Source organism: Nesoenas mayeri, assembly GCF_963082525.1.
Source record: "Nesoenas mayeri genome assembly, chromosome: 29".
NCBI classification, from domain to species: Eukaryota; Metazoa; Chordata; class Aves; order Columbiformes; family Columbidae; genus Nesoenas; species Nesoenas mayeri.
The window spans coordinates 2,394,251-2,413,330 of NC_137561.1; the positions used below are offsets into that span (position 1 = coordinate 2,394,251).

Here is a 19,080-nt window from a genome sequence, read left to right on the forward strand (position 1 = left end):
AACTGGAGATGGATTTAGGACACAAATGTCTTCAGCTCCAGGGACACAAACACCTGGTGCCAGTGTAGATGCCCCGGGAACCCCTGCCCAGGCTCCACCTGCACTGCACGGTGCTCTGGTCTCCCCAGGTCCTGTGTGACAGATGTCAATCCCAGGCCAGCACCTCAGGTACACTGGGGCCCTAAAATGGCCCTGGCTGTTTATGGTGAGACAGCTGATAACTGATGTACTAAGGGTAGGAGAAGAAATATTGGTCTTTCTTTGTACTTCTATTACCAACACTCTATGATTTCATCTCCCTCGTCATTCAGGAGTTCCCACCTCTCCTGATTCAATGTCCCTGTCCAAGGACAACTTTCCAGCCCTGTCTGGACGTTTGCCCTTCCCAGTGCTCTCAGGTTTCTCCTCCACTTGCTCTTTGGTCATTCAGTGGCCTCCCAACTGTCTGGTTTCTGCTTTGAGCTTCAGGGAGTTACAAACTTGCTCCGTTCTTCAGAGCTCTAATTGACATGGCAGTCAACACGTTCAATGTGTTTATTTCTATCCTCTCCTGTCTCTCTGTCTAAAGCAGTTCTTGTGTGAGTGTCCCTTGTGGATGCTGGACCTCATCAGATCCACTTACACACACAGCTGAGGAAAGTGTTTTGCTGTTGATTGAACTGTGCAGTGTTTGCACAGGAGAGCAGGTGGAGCTGGTGCACAGGAGCTGCAGCATCTCCTGCAGAACTCAGTGGAGAAGTCTGATGGAGGAAAAGTGATGCAATCTCTGGTGGCCAATGAGGGACCCGGCAGACTGGGGGTGGCGGTGAGGAGCCCGGTTGTCCATACAGTGTCCAGCCTCAAGGACTGTTCTCCTGCCTGTCCAGATGTCTTCAGGAGACCCTCGGGATCAATGTCCAGTGTATAATGCTGCTGTCACTTCTTCCATACACTGAAAAATGACAGAAAACAACCTTGAAATAATAAGCCTCCTTCATTAGATCTTTGAAACCTTCATCAACAAGTGTCCCATTGAAACCTCTACAGTTAGTTCTACAAGGCTTGAAGATGTGAAGGAAATTACAGAAAGAAACATTGCTCGTTAGGGCTTTCTGTGTTTTAATGAGCCCCATGGCATATTTGGTGCTGAGTCCATGAACCTCAGATACCAAGCACAGACTGAAGAATCTGCTCAAGAAGTCCAAGCCAGAACAAACTCCAAAGTGCCTTGAAGCATTAATGGGCCCCACTGAGGGCTGTTACTGACAAAGACTCCCCAGGGACTCGTTAGAGCAGATAATTGGAGGCAGTGATTGCATCAGGCACAGGTAAAGTGCAGCAGCTCTGATGCTGAGAAAGCCCTTGGTTTGTCTGATGAAGGACAATGGCCAAGCCTTGAGCCCCTGCCCCTGGAAGGGAGATCCTGTCCCTCACGTGTGGCTCAGGGCTCTTCCTGGGGCTGTGGGGAGTGCGATGCCCAGTGCAGGACAATGGTGTGACACTCCCTGGGGGTGCAAGGAGGCAATGGGGTGCCATGGCCATGACAACCATGTGTCTCCTCTTAGGCCTCGCTGGCAGGGACATCAGCCATAGCCAAGGGGACAAAGACCTTGGCTCTTTCAGGGACATCCAGCCTTGCCAGCACCCTTGGCCATGTCCACCATGGTCCATCCTGCACTGTCCCAGGCCTGTGGCTGTTTCCCCACAGGCTGCAGACACCCCATGCGCTTCCCCACCTTGTTCTCAGCCCAGTGTGTCCCCACCTGTGCTGCTGTCTCTCCATCCTCACCAGCTGTTCCTGGAAACACAAAGCCATGGCTGATCCAGAGTCCTGAATGACCACAGCACTGCGCTCAGAATGACATTTCTTTATCCTGAGCTCCACTCTGGACCTCCAGAGCTGCAGTTTCTGATGATTTTCCTTTCTCTTGCTGTTCCCTCTACCAAAAATAGTAGAATAAAATAAAATAAACGGCGCCATCTTGGAAAGTGATTTTCAAGATTTCTGAAACTACTATTGCCCTTTCTTGTCATGGTTTTACCACAGCCACCAACCAAGACCATGAGAGCTGCTCACATCCTGCTCCCAGTCCCCAGGTGGGATAAGGGAGAGAACTGAATGGGAAGGGAGAAACTTGTGGGTTTAGACAAAAAATTAATAAGACAATAAAAATAATACACTACTACTAATAATATACTTATACTAACATATATATAAAGTAAAATATATGACACTCAGTACAATCCCCCACAGAACTCCCATTGTGCTGAACAGGCAGCCCAAAAGAAGAGAGCACCCTGGTCCTGAACAGCTGATCCCAGCAAGAGAAAGTACAAGTGCAAAAGGCAGAGAGGCCCAAGGGCCAACTGAAAACCAGCAAAACATCGTAAAACTGAACTAACACTGAACTCCCAATAGAATGGAACTTCCAAACAGAGCTAACCAATGTAGCCGGAAAACCGAAACTAACGGGCTGGAAAAGGCACCTCCAGCTTTATACTGAGCATGACGCTAATGGTAGAGAATAGCTTGTTGATTGACCTGGATGTCAATCAAGGTGCTGTCCTGTCTGTGCCCCCTCCTAAAAATTTGCACCTGCGGCTGCACTCCAGAGAAGTCCTTGGTTTCACTGACAATAGTCCAGCTAAATTAAATAGAAATAGATAAATTAAATTAAGATAATATACTCAGTACCATCCCCCGTGTAACTCCAGTCACACGGAGCAGCCAGTCCTGCAGAAGGGAGCACCTTGGTCCTGAACAGCCCATCCCAGCGAGAGAGAGCAAAAGGGCAACAGGCAGAAAGGCCCAAAGGCCAACGGCAAAATGACAGAACGGCAAAAGGCCGAACTGACATCGAACTCCTGACAGGATGAAACTTGTGAATGGAACTGACCAAACCAGCTGGAAAAGCCAAAGTAACGGATGTAACAAGCCCTGAAAGCCGACTCCAGGTTAAGATTGAGCATGGCGCTAATCATAGGGAGTATGTCATTGATCAGCCTGCACGTCAATCCAGGTGCTGTCCTGTGTGTGTCCCCTCCTGCCGATCTGCATCCACAGCTGGATGGCCAAAGAAGTCCTTGGTTTCCCTGACAACAGCCAAGATACCAGTGAGTTCTGACATTCCTTTCATAGCAAATGGCAAACACTGTAAAGCTGCTAAAAGACAAAATGAACTCTATCCCAGGGAAGAAACAGCGCTACCTCATTATTCTCATAGTAAATGTAAGCAAAAGACTGTACTGGCTGTGAAGGAGAGAAGTTCAAAATGCATGAAGAAAATCAACTCAGTTTCAGTAGAAACAGCACGTTTCCTCAGGCTCCCCTTCACCAGGCTAAAGAAGTTTGGGTCTCTCAACATCTCCACACATGACCCAGACTTTCTCTGGCCACACGACAGCTCCTCCCGTTCCTCCAGAATGGGGAACCTCACACTGGGACACACGGCTCCAGATGTGACCGCACCAGTGTTGAGTCACGATGGGCAATAACTGCCCTTGTCTGGGTGGCCACGCTCCTCCCAGTGCAGCCCAATGTGCTCGTGGGCATGTTCCTGCTCAGCACCACTGAGAACTGGCTGAACATCCAGGCTCAGAGGGTTGTGACCAGTGGCACAAAGCCCAGCAGGAGGTACCATGAGGAGCACTGAAGGACACCATATCCCCACCCAACATCTCCTCCTACAGGTGTCTCTTGGGTCCCTGGAACCACCTCAGTGCCAAGGGGGAGAGCACTGCCTGTATGGGGTGGAGGAGATGGGGTCTGGGATGAGGGTCCAGGGGCAGTTTCTCCAGCAACAAGCTGGGCTGGATATTTGGAGAGAGGAACTCTTCCTAAGGACCTCCAATGGGCTTGGGGATGATCTAGATGCATTAAAGGACCTTTACATCCTTGTTGTAATTATGTGTGTGTCCCACAACTGCAGACAGCTCTCAAGGTGAGGCCGCACTAATGCTGAATACAGCAGCATAGTCACCTCTTTTGACCACATGGCCATGCTGTGTTTGATGCACCCCATGATGGGGGCTATCGTCTTGACTGCTGGGGGACAGTGTTGCCTCCTGTTGACCCTGTGGCCAACCATCACGCCAGATCCCTCTCTGCAGGGCTGCTCTCCAGCCGCTCTCTCCCAATCTACACTTGCACTCAGTGTTACTCTATCCCAGGTGAACAATCCAACTCTTGGACTTGTTCAATTTCATGCCCAGTGCTGGGTCCTGCACTTGGGTCACAACAACCCCAGGCAGCACTACGGGCTCAGGGAAGAGCGGCTGGAAATTTGTCCAATGGAAAAGGCCCTGGGGGTGTTGATGGACAGTGACTGAGCATGAGCCAGCGTGTGCTCGGGTGGCCAAGAAGGCCACCAGCATCCCAGCATGCATCAGGAATAGTGTGGCCAGCAGGACCTGGCAAGTGATCATCCCTCTGTTCTTGGCACTGGTGAGGCAGCACCTCAAATCCTGTGTTCAGTTTTGGGCCCCTCACTACAGGAAAGACCTTGGGGTGCTGGAGTGAGTTCAGAGAAGGGCAACTAAGCTGGTGAGGGGTCTGGAGAACAAGTCAGACGGGGAGCAGTGGAGGTAACTGGGACTGTTTAGCCTGGAAAAAAGAAGGCTGAGGGGAGACCTTATGGCTGTCTACAGCTACCTGAAAGGAGGTTGGAACATGGAGGGTGTTGGTCTGTTCACCAATGTAGCAAGTGGTGGAAGGAGAGAAAACGGCCTCAAGTTGCACCTGGGAATATTCGGTTCATATATTAGGAAAAGTTTCTTCATGGAAGAGTTGGTGAGGCATTGGAACAGCCTGCCCAAGGAGTGGTTGAGTGACCATCCCTGGAGGTGTTTAAAAGACATATAGATGAGGTTCTTAGGGACATGATTTAGTGCCAGAGTTAGGTTAATAATTGAACTCAATGATCTTGAGAGTCTCTCCCAACTTAAATTATTCTATGATCTCTTTGGGATGAGAAACGTGATGGGGCAGCTCACCCAGATGGAGTACTGGGATGGATGGATGGATGGATGGATGGGTGGATGGAGAGATGGGTTGGGACAGAGAGGGGGATCAGCCTATCAGCCTAAGGGCTGGGGCCAGCCATGGCATGATGGAAGGAAGGCCAGCCCCACTTTGTCCCCTGCTCTTGTTTCCTCCTGTGCCAGCCCCTCTCACCAGCACACGACTCCTGGCCAGGAGCTCTTCATGCTGCTCCTGCTACCGCAGTGACAGAGCAGCCTGCCCTGAGCTGGGGAATGCAGAAACAGGGTTCTGGGGGTCATTCATTCTCCTGTTGAAGCACAGAGCACAGGGAGCAGGCTGTGGTGCCTGGAAACCACAGCGATACTGTTCAAGGCAGATCACGGAAGGTCCTTCACCATCTCCAGGAACACTGGGCACCCACAGATGAACACTCAAACCAGCACCATGATGTAACATGGTGCCCCATGTCCTCCCCTGAGCCATTAAAAGCACAAGTACAGCAGCATGGCCTTGTGGGGGAAATTTATTCAGGCTGACCACAGTCTTGGAAGAAGAGCCCAAGCTCCAAATACTGAGACTGAGGAAATCCCCTTTTGTGGGGTGTTTCAAAAAGATGGCTGCAATTTCAGAAATACAGTGATTTCAAAATGGGTCCACACCTGTATTACAGAGATGTGACACAGGACACCAGCTGTACCAGGGCCCCAGAAACAGGTGGACAGGCCTCTGAGTCGCTGCTCTGGAGAAGGGCCGTGGGTGAAGAAAATCCTTGACAAACATGGTTATCACAGATGAAATGCTCAATGCACAGGAGGTTCCTGAGATGAACTGGAAATCACTTCTGAAGAGACATGAGTAACTTATTGTTGCTGAAAGAAAAATGACTGAATCAGCCTCTTCAGTGCCACTTTCAGCTCCTGGTTCCTCATGCTGTAGATGAGGGGGTTCACTGCTGGAGGCACCACCGAGTACAGAACAGACACCACCAGGTCCAGGGATGGGGAGGAGTTGGAAGGGGGTTTCAGGTGGGCAAATATGACAGTGCTGATGAACAGGGAGACCACGGCCAGGTGAGGGAGGCAGGTGGAAAAGGCTTTGTGCCGTCCCTGCTCAGAGGGGATCCTCAGCACGGCCCTCAAGATCTGCACATAGGACACCACAATGAACACAAAACACCCAAGTAATAAACAGACACTAATCACAAGAAGCCCAAGTTCCCTGAGGTAGGAGTGTGAGCAGGAGAGCTTGAGGATGTGGGGGATTTCACAGAAGAACTGTCCCAGGGCATTGCCCTTGCACAGGGGCAGTGAAAATGTATTGGCCGTGTGCAGCACAGCACTGAGAAACCCAGTGGCCCAGGCAGCTGCTGCCATGTGGACACAAGCTCTGCTGCCCAGGAGGGTCCCGTAGTGTAGGGGTTTGCAGATGGCAACGAACCGGTCGTATGACATGATGGTGAGAAGAGAATACTCTGCTGAAGCTAAAAAGAGAAACAGAAAGAGTTGTGTAGCACACCCTCCATAGGAAATGACCTTGGTGTCCCATAGAGAGTTGGCCATGGATTTGGGGACAATGGTGGAGATGGAGCCCAGGTCCAAGAGGGCGAGGTTGAGCAGGAAGAAGTACATGGGGGTGTGCAGGTGCTGGTCCCAGGCTATGGTGGTGATGATGAGGCCGTTGCCCAGGAGGGCAGCCAGGTAGATGCCCAGGAAGAGCCAGAAGTGCAAGAGCTGCAGCTCCCGTGTGTCTGTGAACGGCAGGAGGAGGAACTGGGTGATGGAGCTGCTGTTGGACATTGGCTGTTTCTGGTCATGGGGACCTGTGCAAGGAGGAAAGGACAGTGACAAGTTAGGGGAGAGTTCTCTGAGGAAAATAAACAGACTGTTTCTCCTGGAAAACCCCTTACCTAATGATGGGATTTTTCTGCCAATTCTCTCTTTCTACTAGCTGAGAAAAACAGTTCATCACAGTTTAAATTGCAGCTTGGGTAGCTGGTTTCCATGAACAGACCTGTGAGGCAAGATCCAGTGAACTGCTGTCAGAACAAAAACTGATACTCATGCCCACCCCAACCCCAGAGAGCATGAGCACCAGGGACAGGTGGAGAAACAGGGAAGGACACTGCAGTGGTACCAGAAAACAAAGCAAGGAAAGAAAGGCAGACGGGCATGCTGTGAAACCTTCTCCTGACCCGGCTGTGCTGCTGCCACCCACATGACACTGGAGAGCAAGTACTTGTAGCACCTTTTTTGAGTACCATGTTCCAGGAACCCTTCACCTGGAGGTCCAGCTGCTGAGGTGGAGACTCGTGATCTGGACCCCATGGCTTTAGGGCAGAGGGTCTGCTGGGGAGGAGAGGAGACCAGGGGTTGCACTGGGAAATGTGTCTGCACTGGAAAGTATCTGAGAGACGTTCCGAAAACCCACCCGTAGCATTTCTGGTAGCAGTTAACTCTCCCTGCCCATGTCTGTGCTGCCTACAGCTGTGTGTCTGTCCCTGGTCTGCTCCCTGTCAGTGTCACAGACCCCGTCCCACCCGCTGTGTGCTCAGCTCTGTCCTGCTCACACCTCCTGGCACTGCCCAGGGGCAGCTCTGTGTGTGCAGGGGCTCAGGAGCAGCTCAGACACGTCCTAACGAGAACTGGGGTCTCAGTGTCTTCTCCAAAGAGAGAAATAAATCCCCATCTCCCACTGTACACCCAGACGAGCAAGAGTGGAAAACTGAAAGCACAGACTTCTTCCCTGACAGCTGTTTCTGTGTTGATGTCCTTGTTCAGATGGACCCTGTGCCATGTCTGTGGGGGGATCTGGAGCTCTGAGCAGCCCTGACCCACACAGCCCCCTTCAACTCCACAAGCTCCCTGCCTGCCCTGCCGGGGGTCGCTCCTTCCCCCCACAGTGGCTGCCATGGGATCTCCCGGGCAGGCTGAGCGCTGACCCTGGCAGGCGGCAGAGTCCCTGCCCGGCACAGCCCTGGGGTGCAGGGACCCTGCTCTGCAGGACAGCCCTGGGCACCCCTGGGTGCTCCCCCGGCTTCACAGCTGTTCAACATGGCCTGACAAGAGCCCCGTCCTTACAGATCCCACAAGCTGTGCCTGTGCCAGTTTCAGGAGATGCCTCCAGGAGCTACAGCTGCACTGCCCTGCACCAGAGACTTACCATGGCAAGGGCTGCAAAGGTTTCTCCTCCAGTGAGCTCTCAGTCACCCTCCAGTCCTGACCACCTTTAATCTCTCTCTGCCTTGCTCGTCTGCTGAGATCCCCAGGCAGAGCCCTCAGCCCTGCTGCGTGTGCAGAGGAGCTGCTCCTGGGCAGAGCTGTCTCTCTGCAGCGCTGCCGCTGCCATGAGCTCCCTGTGTCCCAGGAGCCCAGCCCAGCTCAGCAGCACAGGAGCAGTACAAGACGCTTTAATGACCCCTCTGGTGGGTTTGGTGCTGAGTCCATGGACCTAAGACCCTGGAGGAAGTTGATGAAACTTCTCAAGAAGTCAAAGTTAGATTCAAACTCCAAAGTTTCTTGTAAGGTTAATGGGTCACACTGAGGGAACCTACTGAGAAACAATATCCAGGTTTGGTTAGAGAAGAAAACTGGAGGTCAGGAAAAGCAAAGTAAAGATATCTCTGATACTGAGGAAACCTGGTTGTGTTTCTTTAACCAAAAGCCAAGCCCTGACCTCATAGCATGGGAAGGCAGATCCTGTCCCTCCCACGTTGCCCAGGGCCCTTCCTGGGACAGTGTGATGTGGGGCTGTGCAAGGCCAAGGGCAGGACTATGGTCCCACCCTTCCCAGGTTCCTGGCTGGGGACAAGGAGGCCATGAGGCCCCTGTGCTGCAAGGACAAGGTGTCTCCTCACAGGCAACAGAGGTGCAGACAACAGCCACAGCCAAGGGGAGAAGGAGCTCATGTCTGGTGGGGCTTTCAGCCTCTTTACATCCCGTGATCATCTCCACGACAGCCTGTCCTGTGCTGTGGCATCCCCTGCACCTCTGTCCCTGCAGGCTGGAGACATCCCCCCTGCTGCCCCACCTTGCTCCTGTCTGAGCATCTTCCTTCCTTTGCTGAGATCTCTCCATCCTCCCCAGCTGCTCCTTGAAGCACAAAGCCTTGGGCTGATGCAGACTCCCTCTGCTGACCTGCTCCACCACAGCACTGCCCTTCCATCACATTCCTTTCTGCTCATGGCCAGCCTGGACCTCCCCAGATGCACTTTGGGCCATTATTTCTTTCTCAAGCTCTTTCCCACTATGCAGAAACCTCCACCACCTCTGAAACTGCCCTTCAAGCACTCTCAGGCTACTCCTGCACTGCTGCAGCCTCCCCAGCGCTGCTGGGCCAAAGCAGCCCAGGTCCCTCAGCACCCCACACCATGTGCACAAGGTGCTGAACCTGCCTTGGCACAGCCCTGCACTCTGCAGTCCCTCCCTGCTGCTCCAGACTGGGAAGCCGCACACTGGCACACACCCGTGTGTGTGGGTCACAGCAGTGCTGAACCGAATGGGATGAGAACTGCAGGTGTCTGGGTCCTCACGCTCCTCCTCATGCAGCCCCGTGTGCAGCTGCCTTGTTCATGGTGAGCGTGCACCACGGGCTGCTGTGGGGACCTTGTAGTGCCCAGGCCCTTCTCCTCAGGGTCACTGAGAACTCCTCATTTCATCTTTTCACAATTCAGAGCTTTCTGATGGGCGAACACCAGATATTCACAAGGTCTGGACTCTCCCTGGACTGAAGTTCCATTTGCTCATCTGTTATTGTTTGCACGCAGGCGGTTTATCCTGATGAGAGTCTCTCTCCCAACATAACATCATGAGGCGTTACAGGACACTATAAATATCATCTCCTGAGTAAAATGTGGGGTCCTATGTGTCTGATACTCATAATGCCAGAGCTCTGGAGTTTCTGATGTTTCCCTTCATATGGTTGAGCAGCAGGAATGTGTGGAGCTCTGCCTGGGGACAGACAATGTCAGCTGAACGTTGAGGAGTCAGCATGAGAGGGCAGAACAACATGGGCCGTGTTGTGGTCACTGGACATCAGCTACAGGCCCATTGATCAGGAACTGGAATGAGATGAGGCCTCCTTCAGACAAATGAAAGAAGCCTCATGTTTCCAGGGCCGTGTCCTCATCGCAGACCTGAGATATCCCAATATCTGCAAGGTACCAGCCGTCCAGGAGGGTTTGGAGCTCATTGACAACATCTTCCTGACACGGGTGACTGAGGAGTCAGTGGGGTGAGGTGCCCTGTGGGACTTCACACTTACAAACCAGAAAGAGTTGGTCAGGATGGAACAGTCAGGGATGGGAAAGTGGAGCTGAGGCTCCTAGGAGATGAGAACAAGGCCAAGAGCAGGATTTCAGGAGAGCAGGATTTGGCCTGCTGAGGGACCTGCTTAGTTCCTATGGGAACAGGAGATGGGTCACTTGACCAGCTCCCTGAACACAAGTATCGCTGTGCTGTGGCACCTGAGATTGCCAGGAACACCCACCTCTTGGTCCAGAGGAGTGTGACTCCTCTTGAGCTGTCCTGGCCTGTCTCCTCACTCACATGCTGATTTAGGCACCCAGTTTTCTGACATATTCAGTCTTTCCTAGGAGACATTCCACATCAATATGAACTGGAGGCTGCTGATGCCAACTGTTCTGGAAAGGGAGGGAAGGGCGAGCAGGGAAGGAAATCGAAGAAATTTGGCTTTATTGCTATTTGTTGTGGAAATGGTCTCTGTTTGGCTAGTCCTGAAAACTCTCGCTTCATTCACACCTGACTTGAAGCTTATAGGAAAATGATGCACAGAGTCTTTGCTTGTAAGAGCATTTTCGATGTTAGTGAGCCCTCTGGTGCCATAATCCTGAACTGCAGATACTGAAAGAATGAACAAACCTCTCATGAAGTGAAAGGCAGAAGCAAACCCCAAGTTTCTGACCCCATGAAGGGCCATCGCTGACACAGCTGTGAAGGAAACAACCAGTGCAGGTCCCTGTCCCTGGAGGCTGGTGAAGGAAAGACTTGGAGACGCTGGTTCCAGGTGGTGAGGGCCATGTGGAGGTGGCTCTGATGCCATGTCAGCCCTTGATGCTTGTTCATCACCAGAATGGCTGAGCCCTGACCCCTGGGACCTGGTAGATCTTTCTCCAATGTTTTTCAAGGCTTTTCCTGTGGTCAGTGTGAGTGTTTTGTGTTTTGGGGGTGGTGTTTATGTCAAGTGCTGTTGCTTTAACTGCAAGGCTCTGGTGTTCTGTGGAGTTGGAAATGCCTGTGAGCTCCTCACAACTCATCCAGCTTCTTTCATTCACCTGGCAATGGTCACCAGTCACCTCCCAGTCCCACACTTGCTTGAATCCTCTATTTGGATCCATAGCCCATCATTCCAGGAGGTTCATGGATCCACCAGGTTCATGGATGATTCCTGAGGTCCATCCAAGTGTGGGCAGTGTAAGAGAGGAGCAGAGCAGGGTCAGCTCATGGGCCATGACCGAGCACAGCCACCCCAGCAGCAGCCGTTCCCCATCTCCCAGGCACAGCCATGCCCACAGCATGCAAATGGCACTGCCATACATGATTAGCCCAAGAGAGGCCTTTCTTCCTTCCGTATTCCCAGGAAAATCTTCCTCCTGTTCCTCCTCCACCTGCAGACATCAACTACTTTCCATTGCTGGGCTCAGACATGGCTGGAAGGGTTCACTGAAGCCATCAGCCATCTCATTGCTTCTCCCTGACATGCCCTGACCCTCTCCCACACCTACAATGGCCAATCACGGCTGCTCAGGCCTCCTGCTCTTCAGAAGAGGCCTCGAGCTTCTTGGTTCTTCCTGGTGCTTATTATGAACTTCCTTGCTCTCTCCACAGTTCACGGTGAGCTTTCTTGTCCATAACAGCCCCTTTATGACCATGTCTCACTAAATGGTTGTGTTTGTATGATCATTTGTGCAGAAAGGGCAGTCACAGGACAGCACCCAATATGTCAAAACTGATGCCCAGTGAAATGCCCTAAAGACCCGATGAGTTCCCCCTGTGTCTGTCTCTCTCCTGGAAGGAGTCTGTCCCGAGAAGGGGATCCAGCTCCTGCCACTCTCTGCAGAGGCACATGAGCAGTGTCCATCACCTGGGGACACAAAGGGTGACGTTTGCCAGACCACCCTTCATCTGAACCACTTAGATGTGTGCTTGTGGATGGGGTATGGAGCCTTATAGTGCAAATGCCTATTTAATTGTCATTGCCAGAGGGGCGACCACTGATGCAGTTTACTATTTTAGAGATATTTAAATATAAGCATATAAAAGTGACATTCCTAGACAAATTGCACAAACACTGGAAGGATTATTCATGCCTTTTAACATGATTATCCTCAGAAGGCCACCAGCTTTGCATCTCAGGAAATGGGATCCAGAGTCCAAGGGCAGGATGGTTTGGGCTCTGTGCTGGGATCTGGAAACTGAAACGTGCTCCCATCTCCCAGCCCCCTGCCCTCCTCAGTGAGGGTGTGAGACATTCTGCCAGCCAGGGCTGAACTCACAGCCATGACCAGTATCTTATGTCCAACTGCAGCCAATGGTGTCCTGCCAGCTCAGGATTGGAGCTACCATTGCTAGACGAGTTTAAAAGACGTGGAGATGTGGCGATTAGGGATATGGTTTAGTGGTAGAATGGGCAGTGTTTGATTTACGGTTGGACTCCATGTTCTTAATGGTCATTTTTAGCCTCAATGATTCTACGATTCTCTGATTTGGGTTGAAACCATTTCAGTTCCATCACCTCCAGGTTCCCTCAGAGGTGGCTGTTGTGTGGCACAACTGTCCTGGCTCTCCAGGCAGGTTGGGCACTGGGTTGGTGTCTGCATTGGCAGTTTTCCCCTTCCTGGGGTAAAAGGCTGTTGGGCAGAGACAGTTGCAGAGATTTGGGTCACAGGGGTTTGCAGCAATCCTGTCAAACTCTGAGCAGGATGAGCTTTGGAGCCCAGGAAAAATGGAGATGCTCTGAAGGATGTTTGTCAACAGTGATGCTGTCACTAGTAACAGTAACAGGGAACTCCTCATTCTCACTGATGATCATGATGATTAAAATCTCTTTAATTTCAGTCCTAACAGTCATTCTTGCTTTTCCAGGCATGTATTACACCTCAGCAGTTTTTTCTTGAAAAGATTTCTTAGAACAATGCTTTTTCTCTCACTTCTTTTTTGTTTTAATCATTTAAAGAGTACACCTCTTAGACAGAATTACCCCCAATTTGTGCTTCTTTCATTATTTTTCTACCTTTTAATTATTTCTTATGTGGTGTGTTGTGGAGATTGCATAGGAGAACAGTTTCTTTTTGAGACAAAGTTGGCCAGGGAACAGATCCCAGGTCAGTGCAAAGGCCCAAAGGAAGCCAGAATCTTGATGTGTGTGCACTGACACACACTGTCACCTGCATTTCCAGTCTCTGCAGTCCCAACCGTGCCGCAGAGTCTGGAGTTCTGAGCTCCCTCATCTGCCCTGTGTGACACGTGTAAAATGGAACTACCCCAGTCCAATGGCTGGTTTTGATTCTCTTCACAGCCTGAAGCACCACATGGGTCAGGAGACAAGCCAGGATAGCCAACCAGGACTCACATGCTCTGCACTTACAGTTCAGATGTTCCCGGGAATCTCAGCAGACAAGTCACACTGATCCGTTGGTTCAAGGAACTGGTCAAGAGCCTCGTCTCCATTACTGTAACGGCGGCTTTGCTGCCTGGCTGCTGTGCAGGCTCTGTACATGGATGCTGACACCTCTTCAGTAACCTGTTCTGAAAGGATCAACAAGATGGGAATGAACTGAGCAAAAAAGAAGAACCTGGGTTGGGGCAAATGAAAAGGGATGCAATAGATGTGTGTCAGGGCTGTTTAGGAGCACTTGTAAAGCAGCCCTGCACCTCACGTGAATTATTCCTGTGCTCAGGGAGCACCTGAGAGCTCTCCCTAAACTGAAAACATAAAGGAGAAGGAAGGACAGCATCATTCAGGCTCAAAGAGACCTCTGGAGGTGTGTTGACCAACCTCCTGCTCACAGCAGGGTCAGACCAGATTGCTCAGGGCTTTATCCACACACATCTTGGGCACTTTCTGGGACAGAGTGAGTGCGCACTCCTGGGAAACAGCTTCCAGTGCTGGACTGTCCTCATGACTGGAAAGTTTCTCCCTTTCTACAGCACCTTTCCAAGCCCAACCATCCAAATTACTTTTACCTATCTACTTGCACACTGACACAGACCAGAATTTACTGCCTTGGGCACAAGAATGTTGTGGGGGATAATGCCGAATGCCTTGCTGACTTCCAGGTAACAGACCATCAATGTTTTCCCAACATCCACAACCCTGTCCTTTCCTCACAGAAAGCAAAGAGGATAAACAGACACAACTGCCCTGGCCAAACCCCGTCACCTTCTCTTCCAGACACCCAGAAATGGGGTCCCAGTGGCCATGCTCTGGGGCACAGCCCTTAGTTCCCCTGCTCACCCATGGGCCATTTTGAAAAGTGCACACACTGTGTGAGAGCTGCCAGTGGTCAGGGAGTCCCCCCAGTCTCCATGAGCTTTCCAAGATGGTGGAGAGTGGCCTCACTGTGACATGGTCCTGCTGTCCCAGCTCCTGGGATGCTGCCCCTGCTGTCCCATAGACTGGAGAGGATTGTGTTAGTTCCATTGACCCTCACTTGATCCCCTTCCGCCTTCAGCCACAGAGGCCTGGGAGACCTTGCTGGTGAAGAGTGAGGACAAGAGGACACAGAGATTCTCAGCTCTTATTAAATTCATCAGTGTTTACACAGTGTCTTTGTTTCTCCTTTAACTGTTCCTGCAGTAGTAACAGCTCATTATGGGCCCTTGAATTGCCTTCCAGGTCTGGACCGAGTTCTGATCTGGACTGTTGCTGTGCTTGGAGGCTGCTGTCCTTGAGACCAGATGAACTCACTCCTGCCACCCTGCCTGGCAGTTCATTCCATCCGTGTCACAGCTCTGTCTGCAGCACTGACAGCTCCAGCTCCCCAGTCAGTCCCTGGCTGAGGACATGGCCTCACATCTGGGCTGAGCCACCCCAGCTGTGGCACCAGCCCAGCTCTGACCTGCACAAGAAACCTGGTACCAAGTGTCCAAGAGCCCATGTGTGCAAAGGCTTTGAATCAGAACACAGACATGACATGGCCAGAGACTGATGAATGTCTCTCTAGACCTGGGAGTATAAAACCAGAATAAAATGCCTGAACTCATTCAACTGAAGATATTCCTCCCCCAGCTTTGAAGAATTAAATCCTTTGCTGTAATATTGCTGGGGTCCTGTCTAATGATGGGACAAGAAAAGTTGATTCTCATACTAATTCATTGTTTATTACAAAGAACACAGTGATGTGTCTCTTCAGAGGAGAGAGAATCAACATCAATGATTAATTGAGGTTGTTTCAGAGGATGTGCCCCTGGAGCCCCAGGGACACCTGGAGGAGCCCAGAGGGGACAGAGAAAGGGACATCACGGGCTGCTCCTGTGCTGCTGAGCTGGGCTGGGCTCCTGGGACACAGGGAGCTCATGGCAGCGGCAGCGCTGCAGAGAGACAGCTCTGCCCAGGAGCAGCTCCTCTGCACACGCAGCAGGGCTGAGGGCTCTGCCTGCAGCACCGAGGGCACAGCAGCCAGGCACAGAGAGGGAAACGCAGTCTGGGCTGGGAGGATGCTGAGAGGTCACTGGAAATGAAATCCTCTCCGATATGAAGCCTGTGGCTGCAGGGCATTGCATCTGCAAATCATGGTAGGATCTCAGAAAGCTGTCACATTGCAGAGCCTGCGAGAGATGTGAGTACAGCTCTCAGAGGTTCTCTGATCAGAGAGGAGGATGCGCTGCAGAGCAGGGATTGCTTTCTGCACTGTGAGTGACAAGACGTGAATGCTGCGTTCTCCCCAGGGTGGCTGTGGGGTGTAAATGTCAATGTGCATGCAGGGGTGCCCAGGGCTGTCCTGCAGAGCAGGGTCCCTGCACCCCAGGGCTGTGCTGGGCAGGGACTCTGCCGCCTGCCAGGGTCAGCGCTCAGCCTGCCCATGGAGAGCCAAACAACAAGGAGGGGAGAAGCTGTGGGGGGAAGGAGCGACCCCCGGCAGGGCAGGCAGGGAGCTTGTGGGGCTGAAGGGGGCTGTGTGGGTCAGGGCTGCTCAGAGCTCCAGATCCCCCCACAGACATGGCACAGGGTCCTTCTGAACAGCAACTTTGATACAGCAAGAGTCGCAAGGGAAGCAGTCTGTGCTTTTAGTTTTCCACTCTTGCTCGTCTGGGTGTGCAGTGGAAGATGGGGATTTATTTCTCCCTTTGGAGAAGACACTGAGACCCCAGTTCTCGTTAGGACATGTCTGAGCTGCTCCTGAGCCTCTGCACACACAGAGCTGCCCCTGGGCAGTGCCAGGAGGTGTGAGCAGGACAGAGCTGAGCACACAGCGGGTGGGACGGGGTCTGTGACACTGACAGGGAGCAGACCAGGGACAGACACACAGCTGTAGGCAGCACAGACATGGGCAGGGAGAGGGAGGTGGACCTGAAATTCTGGGGAGGGGATTCAGGCCTCCCTGCCAACTCCTGCAGTGCAGACACATTTCCCAGTGCAATTCCTGGTCTCCTCTCCTCCCCAGCAGACCCTCTGCCCCAAAGCCATGGGCTCCAGGTCACGAGTCTCCACCTCAGCAGCTGGACCTCCAGGTGAGGGGTTCCTGGAACGGGGTACACAAGTAAGGTGTTAAAAGTACTTGCTCTACAGTGTCATTATGTGAGTGGCAGCAGCACAGTGGGGTCAGGAGAAGGTTCCACAGCATGCCCGTCTGCCTTTCTGTCCTTGCTTTATTTTCTGGTAGCACTGCAGTGTCCTTCCCTGTTTCTCCACCTGTCCCTGGTGCTCTTACTCTCTGTGGTTGGGGTGGCAGTGTGGGTCAGTTTTTGTTCTGATACCAATTTAGGGAGTCTTTACCCAGAGGTGCGTTCATAGAAATTAGATGTCCAAGCTGCATTTTAAACTCTGATGAACTGTTTTTCTCACTTGGTAGAAATAAAGAATGAGTTGAAACATCCCTCCATCGGTGAAGGGGTGTTCCATGAGAAACAGCATGTTTATTCTCCTCTAACTTGTCACTGTCTTTTCCTCCTTGCACAGGTCCTCATGCCCACAGGCAGCCAATGTTCAACAGCAGCTCCATCACCCAGTTCCTCCTCCTGCCGTTCACAGACACACGGGAGCTGCAGCTCTTGCACTTGTGACTCTTCCTGGGCATCTACCTGACTGCCCTCCTGGGCAACGGCCTCATCATCACCACCATAGCCTGGGACCAGCACCTGCACACCCCCATGTACTTCTTCCTGCTCAACCTCGCCCTCCTCGACCTGGGCTGCATCTCCACCATTGTCCCCAAATCCATAGCAAACTCTCTGTGGGATACCAGAGCCATATCCTATGAAGGGTGTGCTACACAACTCTTTCTGTTTGTCTTTTTAATTTCAGCAGAGTTTTATCTCCTTACCATCATGTCGTACGACCGCTACGTTGCCATCTGCAAACCCCTGCACTACGGGACCCTCCTGGGCAGCAGAGCTTGTGTCCACATGGCAGCAGCTGCCTGGGCCACTGGGTTTCTCAGTGCTGTGCTGCACACGGCCAATACATTTTCACTGCCCCTGTGCAAGGGCAATGCCCTGGGCCAGTTCTTCTGTGAAATCCCCCAGATCCTCAAGCTCTCCTACTCACACTCCTACCTCAGGGAACTAGGGCTTATTGTGGTCACTCTCTCTTTAGCATTTGGCTGTTTTGTGTTCATTGTGGTGTCCTATGTGCAGATCCTGAGGGCCATGCTGAGGATCCCCTCTGAGCAGGGACGGCACAAAGCCTTTTCCACCTGCCTCCCTCACCTGGCCGTGGTCTCTTTGTTCCTCAGCACTGCTATGTTTGCCTACCTGAAACCCTCATCCATCTCCTCCCCACCCCTGGACCTGGTGGTGTCTGTTCTGTACTCGGTGGTGCCTCCAGCAGTGAGCCCCCTCATCTACAGCATGAGGAACCAGGAGCTTAAGGAGTCTATAAGGAAAGTGATGACTGTTCGCTTTTCAAAAGCTGTAATGAAGTGACTTCCTGCTTCTGCATGTCACTTGTGATATAACACATTACTATTTCGACCTGAGTTCTGCAGCTTTTGTGTTGGGTTTTTTTGTTGTTTTTGGTTTTTTTCTCTTTAGTGTTTGCTTTTCTTGCCTTTATTAATGCTATCCACAAGCAAAATTGTTTGTCTTCTTATGGCTGTGTCCATATCTACCTGTCTAGTGTGTCCCATAGTGTTTGTGTAAATAAGGAGCTGTACTCTCTGTGTGTTTAAATGAAATGAAGGACCCTGCACTGCTTTGTTTGCCCGGAATCCTCCCTCTGGGATCTCTGGGGCTGCAGGAGCCATGTCTGTGTGCTGAGGGGGAGTGAGCAGGAGCCACCCTGAGCTGGGTCTTCCTCCCACCCTGACCAGCATGAGTCTGCGGACTCACTCCATGGTCCTGGGCACCACAGCCCACTTGCTCTGCAGAGCAGCACCGCCAGATCACAGCTGTATGAGGTGTGGGAAGGGGGGCAGGAACAGCTGGCCAGGTCAGCATAGCTCAGGTCCCTTGGGAAAGGGCTCTGTGGGGAGACGGGATGTTCCAGGAGAAGAGTGGGGCACTGTATGTGTGCAGGAAAGACGTGGAAAGAGAAACCCTTTGCTGCAGGTGGCAGCTCGGAGCAGGTGGCCCTGGCACTGTGGCCGCAGGACCTTCCTGAGGATCCCTTAGGCCAAATGTCTCATGCTGTCCTGGGGAGCCAGTCTGGACCTGGGTCTGCAAGCTGCCTGTGCTGGAGACCCACTCAGCTTGCCGGCTGGATGAACATTCTCACTGTCCTTCATTCTCACTGGTCCCCACTGCTGTGGGACCAGTTCCAGTTCCAGTGTGGCTGCTCTGTGGGCTGGGCTGGGGAGAGGGCAGGGGGTGGCACAATTCAGGAGGGGGTGGGAGGGCTGAACTGGCAAATGCCCCAGAGAAGAAAATACTAGTGAAGGGCTGAAGTGTGTGAGTGTGCAGGGCTGGCACACAGCAGGGTCCTCTCCCAGCCAGGCCTCCTGGGAG

The 19,080-nt window shown here is 52.2% G+C and overlaps 1 protein-coding gene across 1 annotated transcript; it reads right to left on the minus strand.

Annotated features, from left to right (window-relative positions):
- Positions 1 to 5,820: 5,820 nt before the first annotated feature.
- Positions 5,821 to 6,756, minus strand: LOC308050735 (olfactory receptor 14J1-like; the record flags this gene model as incomplete). The annotated part of the gene is made up of 1 exon (XM_080360876.1): positions 5,821 to 6,756. The coding sequence occupies one exon, from the start codon at positions 6,754 to 6,756 to the stop codon at positions 5,821 to 5,823; it is 936 nt and encodes a 311-aa protein (XP_080217002.1).
- Between the last annotated feature and the right edge of the window lie 12,324 nt (positions 6,757 to 19,080).